Raw genomic sequence first — 15,547 nt, 5'->3', positions numbered from 1 at the left:
CAAGGGTGTACTTACTTATGCCTTGCTGTCCTGTGAATGTTTACATCTTATGGCCAATGAAAATATGAAAACTTGTAAATGTTTGGGTTGAATTAGTTAAAGCAGACTCTGGTTGTTCCTTCTTGTGATTTCCGGGAATATCAGACCATGTTTTATGACCAATTTTGACAGAAAGGTAAGAAATTTCAAAGGGTGTACAAACTTTTTCCTGGGACTGTATATGTACAGTATGTCTGTGTCATATGCAAGTGACATGCATGAACAAGTACTCTTTGAATGTGTGCAAGTGTGTGTGTGTAATGCGTGTGTGCCGGGCAGCAGTGACTTGGTGTTGCATGCAGTGTGTGTACAACTGTGGCATGTGTGTTTGTACACCTGTGGCATGTGTGTGTGTGTGTGTGTGTGTGTGTGTGTGTGTGTGTGTGTGTGTGTGTGTGTGTGTGTGTGTTTGTGTGTGTGTATGTGTACCTGTGGAGCTGGTCCCGGGCAGCAGTAGCTTGGTGTTGCGTGCGGCGTTCTGCTGTCGTCCACAGCTGGGGCTGCGTGTGGCTCCCGAGGGGCCTTTCCCCGGCGGCGTCAGGGACTGCTCCTCCTGGCCCGGCTTACCGGGGGACGTGCCCACCGTGCACAGCTCTGGAGCCTGGAGATACACACAAATACACACAAGATATAAAGTAAGCAATGGCAACCATGTGTACACAACTCTGGGGCCCCAACACACACATTATAGACAGTATGTCAATACATCCTTAACAATGTACAGAATGTACACACCCACTCAGTTATACAGATGAGAAGGTCAACAAATACCCAGCAATGCAAATGCAATCTCTCTCTCTCTCTATCTCTCACACACACACACACACACACACACACACACACACACACACACACACACACACACACACACACACACACACACACACACACACACACACACACACACACACACACACACACACACACACTTGAACAGGTGAGCATGGGATTGGCAACATATACCCATCTATGTGTGCACAGCTTTGGGGTCAAACACACACAGATTATACACATTATGTCATCGCAGCAGCCTAGCCAATAATGTACACAATGTGCACCGCCATTCAGCTATGCGAGTTAGCCGAAACCTACCAAATAAGGCACACGCTTACACAGATGACCTGGCCAAAAGCATACTCAGCAATCCTCCACACACACACACACACACACACACACACACACACACACACACAAACACACAATCCTCCACACACACACACACACACACACACACACACACACACACACACACACACACACACACACACACACACACACACACACACACACACACACACACACACACACACAAAACAAAAAATGCAATTGCAAGTATACATATGACTTAGAGCTGATTCGCAATAAAGATAAAGTGTGATAACATTCATGTGAGGTGAGGTCCATCTATCTTGGGCATTTAATCAAGTGATTACTCATCCGCTGTGCAACAATGGTTAAGGTAACAGAGCAAGCTGTGGAGTAGGTTTATGCCAGTTCCATGAAAGATAGACGTGTTTTAATCCGGCAGCTTTCAAATGGTCCGTATCAGTAGAAAAAAACTGCCATGATATCAAAGGTATTATGAATTGGGAAAGCAGAGAAGCATTTTTCCCCGTTATTATATATCCCAGTTGTAACCACAATAGGCTGCAACAGATACCAAACCAACAGGTAAGGACAAGCCTAATTGAGTAAGGTGACAGCTTCAGGGACAGCTGATTGATTGGATTAGGGGTCGATTTGGGTCAAAGGTCCCAGACACAGGTGGGGACAGAGTCTTACGAGTGCTAGTCCCATTGACTGCGTATTCTAGAGATACTACACAGTCAGTATATGTGCTAATCCTCACAACCAGCAAAATTAAAAGGAAAACTTGAAAACCATGCAAGACTGATGGATGGAGAGGTATTGAATATGACTGACACTAATACAGTGCACAGCAATTATGACACCCCTTTTGAAAAGTAACATTCTGAACAATATTTCAACAAATACAAAAGATACATCTCCACAATACCCACGTATGAGACCTGATTTGAATTCATTTGAACATAAATGGGGAGCTTTGCAGAGACAAACTGGGCATCAGTTTGGGCAATATTCACATTTGCACCACCGTAATTTCACAAAAATTGAAATGTAATTCAAGTGATATAATTAAACATACTTTTCTGTGGCAACTTAAGCTTCACAGGTGTTACATTAAACTTACTCTAGATAACTTGCGCATACGTATTGAAATATTGTTCAAAATGTTATTTTTAAAAGGGGTGTACTCAATGCTGTGCAGTGCATCGACATGGACGCTAACATACTGTAGGTCATAAATACCCATCCCTGAAATGGTGACTCCGGCTCCCCTTTAACAACCTTATTGCAATGCATCTCATGCTTCTATCCCCACAGGTTATGCATGCCATGTCTGTGCATGCTTAATAATTGTTTATAATTTAAGATCACCACACTGCATCATATTATAAATATTGATAAAAAAATAGTAATAATTCAATACAGTTTATGCATAAATGTTTTTGTTAACTGAATGTGTACGGAGAAGGAGGAGGAGGAGAGGTGTTGCTCCCTACATAACGATTCGTTCTGGAATGCAACCAGTGCCACAGAGGAGGAATGATTGGAATGACATGTGTATGCCTAACTAGCATGAGTACAGCACCAGAACGCAAGAAATAATTCCTTGACTGAAGAAACTAGTGTTAATTTGAGCTGTGTGCTTTTAGGATGGGAAAGCGTTGGTGTGTGAAGGACGTTTTTGATGGTAGAGGAAGCAGAAAGAAGGCAAGCATGAAAGATGTCGAGTGTAGAGGATGCATTGAGAAAGGTGGTGAATGGGAATGGTAATGAGTGTCAGAGGGGGTCTGGTAAGTGAGAGTGTCAAGTGCAAAGAAATCCCGCACACTGTCCATTCCACCAACAAACTTTAATACAACGTTTCGGTCATCCGACCTTCTTCAGGTATGACTTTACCTGAAGAAGGTCGGATGACTGAAACGTTGTATTAAAGTTTGTTGGTTGGTGGAATGGACAGTGTGCGGGATTTCTTTGCACTTGACTGACAACCCCGCTGGGATAACATCCTACGCACCCGCCCAACTACAGGTGTGCAAAAGCGTCTTTGTTGAAGTGAGAGTGTGTAAAATGGTTGATTTGGAGAGTTCAGAGGGTGAGTGCGTTGGTCAGTGCTGCGAGGGTGAGTGCGTTGGTCAGTGCTCAGAGGGTGAGTGCGTTGGTCAGTGCTCACCGGTTTGGGGTTGACCTCGGACGCGGCAAGGCGCAGCAGGCAGCGCAGCACGCTGTGGGTGCTGGGCGGGGAGGTGAAGACGGGAGTGGGGGTGCCACCCGTGCCCGCGGTGCCCGGCGGAGGCTGCTGGCGCACCTGCCACTCGTACTCCAGTTGCAGCTTGCCCGGCTTGCCCAGCATCAGGTAGAGCTCGGCCAGCGTCACGTTCTCCGCCTCCGTGGCGCTCCAGCCCTCCTCGCGGATCCTCTCCGGGGAACGTCCCGTCGCTGTGGTGCCCGTCGTTGTGGTGCCAGTGGCAGTCGCAGTGCTACCACCACCGGTGACCGCGGTGCCACTCGGAACACTTATGCCACCACTGTCTCCGTTTGCCCGCGTTGTGCCATCGGCTGGCGTGGCAGGGGGACCGGCGGCCTGGTCTGTGGATACCACTCCAGCCTGAGGTCCAGCTACCTCCTCTTTGTTTGGCTCAGGTGGAGCAGCAGAGTCCTTCTCGGCCGAGGAGGGAGATTTCTCCTTGCCATCACCATGTCCATGTTTGTGTCCATGTGTCACCGCCGTCGCCATCGCAGTCGTCCCATCCCCCGCTTCAGCTGGTCCTTTCCGGCTCTGCTCCGCCACGGGGCCTGTTGTGGTGGTGGCGGGAGTGGGAGTGGGGGTGGGGGAGGGGGATGCTGAGTGTGTGGTAAGCTGGTTGGGAGTGGCCACTAGTGCCGTAGAGGAGGAGGAGGAGGAGGAGGCCAGAGCTGGGTTAGCGTTATTAATGTTAGTACTGTCTCCCCCACTCACTCCTAAGTTTGCTACCGTTGCTGCTGCTGATGTCGTTGTTGAGCCTCCATCCGTGCCTTCCAGACTCTGTGCCTCCACCTTCCCAACAGGGGGTGCTGGCGCTGCAGCTGTAACTGTGGCTGTAGTAGTAGTAGCAGCACTGGCTCCGGCACCTCCACCTCCACCTTTGCCCAGTCGGCCGCCCGCCCCGCGCGCCCCCGCCGGCTGGATGCCCAGGATGTGGGCGGCGCCGGGCATGTCCCGGGTGCCCGGGCGGCTGCGGCCGCTCTCCTGCCAGTGCACGATGCAGGAGGCCTTGGAGTGCACCACGCGCGCCACGCCGGGCAGCGCCGTCACCGTGCTGCTCTCGGCCGGGAAGAGGAGCAGCTCCTCCTCAGAGCCCTGGCTCTTCTTTGGGGCTGCTACGCCGCCTGCGCCTGCGCCTGCGCCAGCGCCAGCGCCGCCACTGGTGCCCCCACTGCTGCCAGCCTCCAGGGCCTCGCGCTCCTCCAGACTCTTACGCTGAAGCACTTGGGTTAAAGGCAACCAAACACTGCTCATGTGGAATATAGTACAAGAGAGACAACCAATCATGCTGATGTGCAACAAAGTAAAATGCATGATGCATGTCTGTCCTACACAGGCAAAATGCAGTGACTACGTACATACAGTGAGTCCAATATGTATTTGATCCCTTGCTGATTTTGTTGGTTTGCCTACTAAAAAAGACATGATCAGTCAATAAATGTTATGATAATATGTATTCTAATATGGAGAGACAGAATATCAAAAAGAAAATCCAGAAATTAACTGAAGAGAATATATATTAATTTATTTCAATTTCATCTAGCAAAATAAGTATTTGATCCCCTGCCAACTGATTACAGTTCCGGGCCCACAGACCAGATGGGCACTTCCGATCAACTTGTCATTTGAATTAAAGACACCTGTACATACTAACATGCATAAAAGACACATTGAATCAGCAGAATCAGTCCATAGTATGAGTGAATCAGTCACACTCCAACCTCACCAGATTGGGAAAGACCAAAGAGTGGTCAAATGATATCAGGGACACGATTTTAGACCTGAACAAAGATTAAATGGACTGCAAAGCCACAAGAAAGAGACTGGGTATTAATGACCCAGCTGTTGATGCATTTCTTCCAAAATGTGAGGAATACAAAATGACTATCCATCAGCCTGTCAGGGGTTCTATACAAGATTTGACCTTTTGTAGGGATTTTATAATCATGAGAACAGAAAGAAATCACCCTAGAGCTGTACGGGATGAACTAGGCAATGATAGCAAAGCTACTGGGACCAAAATCACTGATAAAACTACTGGTAGCACTTAGTGCCACAGAGGTTTAAAATCCTGTAGTGCACACATGGTACCTCTACTTCAGAAGGAACCTGTGCAGTCCCACTTGAGGTTTGCCAACAGACATCAGACGGGTTTAGGATATGATAAGGAGGTGCTGTAGTCAGATGAAACCAAAATCAAGCTGTTTGGCATTATCACAATTCAATGTGTTTTGAGAAAGAGTACTGCTGTCTATGATCCCAAGAACATTCTCCTCACCATCATGCATGATAGTGGTATCATAATGGTTTGAGGGTGTTTGTCTGGCCAAGGCACAGGACAACTTCGCATCGTCAATGAATGGATGGAGGGAGACATGTAATGTGCAATCCTGAGTGCAAACGTCCTTCCCTCCAACACTACACTGAAGGGTGGGCCATTTTTGGATCTCCCAACATGACAATAATACACAACATACAGTCAATGCAACAAAGGAGTGGCTCAATAAGAAGCATATTAAAGTCGTGAAGTGGCCTAGACAGTCTCCAAATATTAACCCTATAGTAATTCTATGGAGAGAACTGAACCTCCCATTTGCCAAGCTACAGCCACAAACTATTAATGTTTTAAAGATAATGTGCAAAGAAAAATTGGCCAAAAATATTTTCTACTATATGCACAAGCATTGTCATTAACTAAAAGAAGCATCTAACCTCAGTGCTAGACAACTAGGGCTTTGCCACAAAACACTTTATCCTCTTTAGCTAGAGGGGTCAAATACTTATTGGCCTAAATTAAATACAAATAAATTAAAATATATTATTTTAAGTTATTTTCTGGAATTTCTTTTTGATATTCTGTCTCTCCATGTTTGAATACATATTATCATAAATTTATAGACTGATCATGTCTTTATTAGTGGGCAAACCGGCAAAATCAGCAAGGGATCAAATACATATTGGACTCACTGTATTCTGTCAAATTTGAGTTTAGACTGAAAATGGTTGTCTCTACTCCTACTTTATCTTGCGACAAAGCCTTATGGTCCCAAATGTGCCCCGTTTTAGAAATATTGCTACAATGTCGAACCTATTACCAAGGCTTTGAAGGCATTTTGCTCAGTTTCAATGTTGGTGTAGTTACAGCACTTTGAATTTGTAAGGGCAGAGGTGTGTAACGGGAACTGCGTCAGTTACCGACACTTTCCAACAGCAGCCGTCCTCCATGGATGTTCAAAAGGATACGATTCGCTGGTCCTGCACGGCCCACTTCTGCTTCAGGAACTCAATCAGACTGGACACCTTCCTGTGGAGTTCCACCACCATCCTGCCAAACACAACAACACAGGACATGGGTTAGGTCCGTCAGCAACTGGTCAACAGAGTCAAAGATGGTAGATATACCAATTAAGGATAGAACGATATATCGGCCGATAGCTGCGTTTTTAAGTGTATCATATCGGCCGACACACGTGTGATTTTGGCCGATACGTAACATTTATTATTTTATGTTATTCAGGTTTTTTAAAAACACCAAGACACTTAATTTTTGTATTACTTGATTGTTAGAATGGGTGTTTAAATGTTACAAGTTCTACCTCAAATTGATAATGTTAAATAAATGTTTATTTTTAACTTGCGACCTGGAATATTTGTCCTTTTTTAACTTTTTGTTTTACCCATATCGGCCCCAAATATCGGGTATCAGAAATCGGGTATCGGCCAAGGGTGATGAAAGAAATATCGGTATTGCATCGGCCATTAAAAAACCTGTATTGGTCGACCCCTAATACCAATACACTCCATGGCTAACCAGTTTCATATAGCACAAGGGGGAAGGGATCCTGTATAAAGGGGAATTAGTGGCCACTCTGTGTGTGAAGATGTTCCGCAAGGACCACAAGGAAGTCATGAAAACGCCAGTTGTGTGTCAATGCCACAAGCCTTGCAAGCTGACCCGAACTGATGCCTTTTTTCTCCCATAGAAAATATCTTCCACAATCTATCCGGCAATATCTACCAATTAAATCCTGGACATGGCAGCCACAGTGAAATGATCGGTGATGCTGATCGTTTGAGATGGCATGACTAGGTGTCGTGTTGATCGCGCCAACTCACCGGAGGCGAGGGTTGTGTGCCAGGCTCTGCACGCGGGCCCAGGAGTGATTGCTACGGGGCTGCAGCTCCACGGCAACCTTCAGGGGCAGCCGCACGGGCTTCTGGTCCTCTTCATCACTCACTCCTAACAGAAGGAAGAGAGGATGAAAGAGAGAGAGAGAGAGAGAAAGAAAGTAAAAAAGAAAGAAAACAAAATGAGTGCATGACAGCTTGTCCACGATTCAGCCTCACCTCCTACACCAGTCACGTTGCTATAGTTACTCTTTTCACCCCACCCACACGCTGGAGTAGTGCCACCGCCTCCAACAGATCAGAGGCCGCCTACCCTCCACCAACTCACCCTCCGTCACCCCTCTCTGTTGTTCCTTCAGCCTGTAGTCGTGTCCTGTCTAAACATTAATGTTCCTGGGCTGGCTTGAGCCGACCGGCTGGCTGGCTTAGCGGCTGGTTGAAAGCGATGTATTCATGCCATCAACTGCAGTAGTAGTAACATTTCTCTTTATTTAAGGAATAAGTAGTACGTTTTAGGTTTCTGAACACAACTGTACAGACAGTACACACAGGTGTGGTGCGGTGACTTATGAAGAACGCATTGCAATTTGCCAAGCAGCCGTTTCACACAAGCCCCTCTCAAGCCCGGTATGGAAACTAAAAAAGAGCACTTAGCCTCCTCGACCCTATTCGGCTGCTTTACTTTACTCCACTCCTACCCTCCCCACCCTAACCCCAACCCAAGCTGCCATCACTCCACCCACCATCTGGGTCACACAGTTTCTTCAGGGCTCGGCACATCGGGGCCTTTATCCGCAGGTTTCTGCCTTTGAATCGCACGGTGGTGGCACTGCAAAAACACAAGTCACAAAGACACAAAGGCTTCACATGCAATTCACAATAACAAGAAGTCAGTACTGTTTCAAATACAAGCTGCTGTATGTAAGCTGCTATTCGTTTGGTTTAAGTCCATAATATTTTCTAGTAGTGGCAGTGGAAACACGATGATTGACACAAATGAAAGAAAAAAGAAAAACATCGTCTTACCCCTGCTGAATGAGCTCGTTGAGTTTTGCAACGTTCTTATCGTCCATCACTAAAAGGAAAAAGGAAGGCAAAACAGAAGTGAATTGATCAGGCCGCCTCCCTGGCCAGCAACGCTTTTCCATTCATTGCCAACATCCCCAGCAAGCATGCCGATGAAAAAGCACAATTTGCACACACAATTCACTTATTGCATACATGCCCGAGCACATTCATTAAGGTACGTGACCCCTCCCCACCCCCCACCAAAACCCGTCTCTCAGTAATGGTTAGAGGAAGAGGCCTAATGGTAGGGACTTACAGCCTCCCACTTTCTTCCTGAGCTCGGCGTAGCAGATGAGGCCATAGAGCTCCTGGGAGGACTTCTTCAGCACGCGGGAGTACGCTGCAGAGGAGAGCAGAGCAAAACAGGTGAGGATCAGCAGCAGCCCCCCCCCCCAAAAAACCCACGTATCAGGTCATCTGCAAATCAGGTGAGGCACAGAGTTGAAAAGCAGGAGGGAAACAACAAACGGTCTCACAAAAATGCATTTTACTTATTTTAACAGCATATTTCAGGTCGTCATGAAAAGCCTAAGCAAAACCTGTTCAGACACACTGAAGCCAATTTAGTGTTCAGACGAAAGGTGTTTGTTAATTAATCAATCAACTAATTAATTGCATTTGTAGACGTTACAGTCGTCCTGTGCTCTTTCACAGTCACCCCACTTTAGCTAACGTTACATCTCACAGATGAATAACAGCCGAAGCAGCCAGGCACTCTGTTGTTGAACTTGAAATGTCGTACGTGAACTTGTTTACATTGTACTGCTGGTCACCCACGGCAGCAGAATGTACAGGCTAGTATGTGGACAGATGGTGACAAATTCGGCAAGTCACACTTGAGTGGTACTTGAAAAACAAACATGTAATAATCACAGCATACTGGTCTTACAACTCCCGACCGAAGTGAGCTAATGTGCTCTGCTCTCAGCACATGCGTCATTTTCCCATGCAGGGACAAACACTCCAACATCCGAATGTAACAAGTACACAGAGTTCTGTGTAAAACAAGTGTCTGCCACCACATCACATGACAAAACACCTCTTCATTTGTTATAACACACGTTATTCACCTGGTCAAACCCAATAACTTTTTTTTTTAACAATCGCACATCCTCAAAAAACTACAAACACTTCTATAAATCTGTGAAAATAAAATGGCGGGCCAAGCACCAGGGACAGTTACGATAATGTTACAGTGCATCTATGTACACCAGTAATCCATGTGTGTCGTACCACATGAATTACTGGTGTACATAGATGCACTGTAACATTATAGATAGATGCACTCAAAGAAAATGGAATCTTGTACAAGAACCACAACTAGCTGGTGTGGCCAGGAGTGGCACTGCAGCTATGTTATCACAGCCAAGTAAATAATGAATGGGTGCCAATGGGGCTGTACCCTTCTCATAGAACTATCTGCCCGTGTGATTTTTTCCCTGGAAACAATGGAGTCGCGTTCGATAGATATGAGTAAGTGCAAGCATTTGCCGACACGTTTGCATCTTGTCAAGTGTTACATTCGTGAAAATGACCCTTATTTCAACTACAGTAATGACATAACACGTGACAATCGACTTTACGGCACTACGCCATTTGTTTTGTAGTTTTAAGTCTGACTTCAGATGTCGATGTGTTTAAAGTTATGTTAGGATTGTTGCGGACACCTGTTATTTATTGCATTTAAGGTGGTGGAAAAGCGGCATGTGTACATGGGGTAAAGGAAATGACTGCGCTCATCCTTAAGAATTTGGGCACCTTCAATTAACATGTTGGACGGCGGTGGGGGGTTTTGAGGTGTGTGACCGTAGATGTCTCTGCTAGGATCAGTCAGAGTACGTCTCTCGTCAGCTCTGGTCGTGAATAGTCGCAAAGATTCCTCAGCCAGCAGGTATTAGCCGAATGCTAGCGTGTTGCAGGACAAAACTAACACGTCTTTGGGAGAACAAAGCCATGTCAGGAACCTTTAACTTCACTTCTAATACAACGTTCATGATAAGGTACAGAATGTGCACACATCTTTACAAACCAGAGAACAGAACCGTCACAAATCCCTGCTGAGCCATTTAGCCCAATAGGCTCCCATTCATCTTTTACTTGGCTGCGTTCGCCAACGGGGCTATAATGGGAGCCAATGAGAGACGCCTATCTCATAGCTTAGACAATTTCTGGATGCACTGTAACACTGAACAGGCGTACCATTGTTGAAGTCGATGTGTTTGGAGATCTTGTGCCAGGTGCGGTAGTAGAAGTGGCGCACTTGCTCCTTGTTCTTCACCATGCTCGCCGGCTTCCCTTTCTTCTTGTACTTCAGTGCTATGTTGTTCTGAATGGCTTCAAAGTCTTTGCCGTGCTAAAAAGAGAAGTAGTAGAGACAAGCATGTTACAGGGATTAAAGCAAAAAAAAGTCATCTGACTGAACTTTTTTACCGGTTAGGTACCCCATCGAGTATCACTCCGTAACCCTACGAAAAACAATGTAGCCAGGCTCTGCCCTCGTATCGAAACATACACTGGTTTTACGCAAGGAATGGTGTCAGAGCCAGCGCTAGACATAGGCAGACAGGGCAGTCGCCTAGAGCAGAATAGGCCTATGTCTTGAGGGTGCCAGTAATACCAAAAACTGCCACAAAATCAGAACCAACATAAAACTTTACACTTCACATTAACAATGAATATTCATTATACACTAAGTAGGTCTGTATACACTCAATATGAATGTACCTGTAGGTACTAGATCAGATGTGCTCAATCAGATGTAGGCCTACAATGCTATGTTTACAGATGCCAATTTCTAAACACAAAAAAGGGAAAAGGGGAAAGGGGGCAGGCCTAGGCCACCAGATTGACTAGAACTGGCCGAGAATGGAGGAATGATGGATACTATATCAGACTGCAAACACTGAACTGCAATTTGGGGCATGTTTTGGTTATTTCCTCTTATTTCTACCCATTATTTATGAATTGTTCACAACATTATGCAGAATGGATTCACAATGAATGTTGCTTCAAAATGGTAGCTGATCTCACAGAAATATTGACTTGGAATTGCCAATGCGTGATACAGTGATCTCATTACGGTTTTTGTTGTGTTGTAGTAGTAGCAGGCTACCGGTATATTTTGTCTTCACATCAGAATGGGCAAAACACTGTTCTGGTGAAAGCACTGGTGCGCATTGCTTGCAGTTGTATTTCTGATATTTAAAAAATAATGCACTGTGGTCATAGCAATCAGAGGGAGAAAAACTAGTTGTTGGTTTATGGTATGTTTTTCACAAATTCACTATTCATCCTGTTACAAACAACTTGTTGACGTTTACAAACAGGGTGCGGTTAGTCTGCCTCTGTGTTCTACCGTTTTGAAAAACCTATGGCTACTTTTTTGCCTCTCGATGTGCGGTGCCAGGCACACGCTTACCATTGATATAAAAAACGTCCCCGATTCCTGCACGCACTAGTGTTCTCTCATACAAGCTGACACGACGCACGCAGACACAACACAGTCACAGTCAGACGTCTATCGTTTAACAAAAGTAACACACTTTCCCAAGCTTGTCGCGCAACTTTCCACTCGAATCAAGGCAAATCGCCCACGCATCAGCCCTGAGTGCGCAGTGCGCAAATAACTGAACTCAAACGAAACGCATAGGTCCGAGAAGATGGGCACAGACGTTGAGCCACTCAAAAACAAGCACACACACACACAACTGTTGCGGCACACTATTCCAGTTAGCAAAAATAGCATCACACAATAGCCTACCAAGCCTTGAACGTGAAACAAACATCGAAACGGCATTTATCGACCATATGAGTCCACCCATCAGAACACTGCTTCCCAGAACAAGACGTGGCATAAAATATTGGCTCTGCCTGGGATAGCAACAGTGACTCCTGTAAAATGCAACCCATTTTTAACTTATTTCTTGAACATATATCGGCAACAACAAAGTTAATCTGCTATGATTACAGATGAGACAGTAAAGTATCCGTTGTCAGAAAGACAACTAGAGCTAGTTCTATCATAGCCCCCCCTTTTACGCAGCCAGTCAAACGCGCTAAACTTTGAGGATGAAACGCGTGGTATCCTAGCTAGCTGCCAATGATATCCGTCCCATTGGGGCTATGAATAATGTTAGTAAAAGCCACAATGCTTAAAAGGCAAACCCTAAACTAAAGAAAAAAGGAACTAAGATGGCCGCTTGAGCTCAGAGCTCCACACTTCTGCAGTGCTTTATTTAAAGTTTTATCATCTTCACCCAGTTGCTTCTGGGAGGATTTAGGCCTATTTGGTTCTAATTCTCTTAATTTCAACGACCATGCCAAATGATGGGAAACAGAAAAAAGAGGGACGTAAAAAGGACAAAATCAAACCGAGTGAAGAAGACCACGACGCCGAAGAAGTCGACCTGGCCGATATAATGGCTGAATTAAAAACCCAGCGTCGGGACATCATAAGCCGGCTTGAAAGCATTGATAGCCGTTTGGATGATGTTATCGCTGAAAATGCAGTAATGAAAGAGGACATATCACAGGTCAACGAAGCACTCGACAAACAAGATCAGCGTTTGGGCGCAGCTGAACAAAGAATCTCAGATCTCGAGGACAAGTTGCAAACATCCAACCGAGAGTTACACCGGGCCCAAAAGTTGATCGAAACTCTCGAAGCAAAGACCAGACGACCTGGAAAAACAGGGGCAGGAGAAAGAATTTGGTCTGCTGGGTCTACCGGAAAAAAAATGAGGGTGGAAACATCTTCGATTTCATTCAACGAAAGTTACCGGAGTGGCTGAACATCCAGAATCGCCAAACTTTGGAGTTTGAACGCATCCATCGCGTGGGTCAGCTGCTGCCGCCCCCGAAGCCGGGCAAAACCAAAGAATCCCCCAGACCAATTATGATCCGCTTTTTGCGATTTCGGGACTGTGACAAGTTTCTTCAAGCAGCAAAAAAGAAGACGACTGCAATAACCGAGGATGAATCGGAGCTTACCTTTCGCCAGGATCTGTCAGCAGAAGGTCCGCCGCAAACGCAGGGATTATTCGGAAGTTCATAGTCCATCTTCGCCAGAAGGATATGTTTAGAGGCTTTAAATATCTCATCGTCTCTCGTGCTTTCCATGACGGTAAGATCAAACTTTTTGACAGTCCTCCGGAGGTAAATCCTTCATCGACGAGCTGAACATGCAACTCGCCGACACAGAGCTGGGCTCGGATGATTGATAACCCGAATGGAGGTAAGACTTGTTTTTCAATGACTGGCGAGAATATAGATTCCCCAACGAATTGCTTTCCCTCTTTGAACTTTGGATTATAGTCCATGAACGATGCCCAACTTCAGTTCCGGTATGGACTTATTTTGGTTGATGCAATGGATACGGCTAAACAGCAAATTATTTTACGTGTGTTCTAAAGACTTGGAATGCTAAAGTAACTCTCCCAGGCGTGTGCCGGCTTCCTTCCGTAAACACAGCACTACGTCACTTACGTCATAGCGTTACGGGGTGATTAACCCTTTACAGGAGGAGGCTGATGGGCCTACTTCACAGAAAGTTTTGAAAGTGGGAGAATTCTATTCTACCTTTATTTTCTTTGGGCATTTTTTGTGTCACTTTTCTCCCTTCTCGTTGGTCGATAATACAGACTTGGAATCCTTTGAGGGAAAAAAAAGAAGAAGAAGAAAAAAAAAAAAAACTATCGGACATAGTGTGCTGTTTTCATTTTTTTGCCTAGGTCTCAATATGTGTGTCCCGGGGTGAAGGACAATATGAATGGATCCTTCTAGGCAGAGTAGGTTACAGAATAAGTAAATTGAAGTTAAGGGGTGGGCCTATTTTTTTTAGGTTTTAATTACTAAGTTAACTTATTATACTATAACCTACATGCCTCATGATTATGTAATATTATATATTTATTCTAAAGGTCTTTATGTGCTTAGTAATTAGCACTGTGGTAAGGTGCTCCAAGCTGCCTGATATTTAGGAAAACATTATGTTTTTCCATTTTTGTTTACTTTTTCGTTTATATGGGGCAATTTTGTTCCTATGGTATCTTAACTTCCTTTGGCCTACTAAAAAAAACTTGGGAGGGTATAGGGATTTCCCAATAATTGTTTTGATGTATTATAGATTATTTTTTGTTTACTTTAAGGGCTTGATGTTTTTCGTTTATTTTTTCAGTTTGACTTTTTTTGCTTACTTCTTTGGGGAAGTTGCTAATAAGTACACAGACAGTGATGCAGTTACTCTTTCTCATGTGCATATATTAAGGATGATGTTGAATGTTGACCCTACATGAATGACTTGAATATTATCTCGTGGAATGTTAAAGGTTTAGGCAACCCCTCAAAGAGGAGGAAAATATTATCTGTGTTAAAGACTGATAAAGCAGATATAGTATTTTTACAAGAAACCTACCTTTCGGATATTGAACATTGTAGACTCAAAACAGACTGGGTCGACCAAGTTTACTTCTCCTCATATAAATCACATAGTAGAGGCACTTGTATTTTAGTAAATAGAAATGTCCATTTCATTTTGGAGAAATTAGTAACAGATCCGAATGGTAGGTTTGTTCTAATCTCTGGCACTATTAATGGTACTTTAATGACATTTCTGAACATTTATGCACCTAACTCAGACGAACCATCCTTCATTTCTGAAATGGTTCTTCTGTTCAATGAAAAATGTAAAGGGTTTGGCATCATGGGAGGTGACCTGAATGTTACGTTGGGTTTGAAAGACAAATCAAACCAAGCTAAGGCCTCCAATCCAAAATCTGCCAAGGCTCTTCGTGGACTGGCCGCTGACTGTGATTTAATTGACATCTGGCGGGAACTCAAATTCAGAGACCAGGGACTATACATTTATTCTCATGTGCATAACTCCTACTCTCGGTTAGATTATTTCTTTGTTCCTACAAAAATACATGTACAGGATATCTAAGTGCATTATACACCCAATCATTCTCTCAGATCATTCTAGGA

The 15,547-nt window shown here is 44.7% G+C and overlaps 1 protein-coding gene across 3 annotated transcripts in view; it reads right to left on the bottom strand.

Annotated features, from left to right (window-relative positions):
* The window catches only part of cramp1 (cramped chromatin regulator homolog 1), a 43,391-nt gene that overhangs the window by 19,097 nt on the left and 8,747 nt on the right, over positions 1 to 15,547 (bottom strand). For all 3 annotated transcript variants that reach the window (XM_063184574.1, XM_063184582.1, XM_063184563.1), the window contains exons 4-11: positions 10,766 to 10,919; positions 8,823 to 8,906; positions 8,525 to 8,573; positions 8,242 to 8,327; positions 7,487 to 7,610; positions 6,614 to 6,695; positions 3,299 to 4,585; positions 469 to 640 (exon numbers count right to left, since the gene is read on the bottom strand). In XM_063184574.1, the coding sequence (XP_063040644.1) occupies positions 469 to 640; positions 3,299 to 4,585; positions 6,614 to 6,695; positions 7,487 to 7,610; positions 8,242 to 8,327; positions 8,525 to 8,573; positions 8,823 to 8,906; positions 10,766 to 10,919 (2,038 nt within the window). The remainder of the gene's footprint in view (positions 1 to 468; positions 641 to 3,298; positions 4,586 to 6,613; positions 6,696 to 7,486; positions 7,611 to 8,241; positions 8,328 to 8,524; positions 8,574 to 8,822; positions 8,907 to 10,765; positions 10,920 to 15,547) is intronic.

Source organism: Engraulis encrasicolus, chromosome 2 (genome assembly GCF_034702125.1).
Source record: "Engraulis encrasicolus isolate BLACKSEA-1 chromosome 2, IST_EnEncr_1.0, whole genome shotgun sequence".
NCBI lineage: Eukaryota > Metazoa > Chordata > Actinopteri > Clupeiformes > Engraulidae > Engraulis > Engraulis encrasicolus.
The sequence above is the reverse complement of the archived record's forward strand: the minus strand, read 5'-3'. Positions and strand labels throughout refer to the sequence as shown.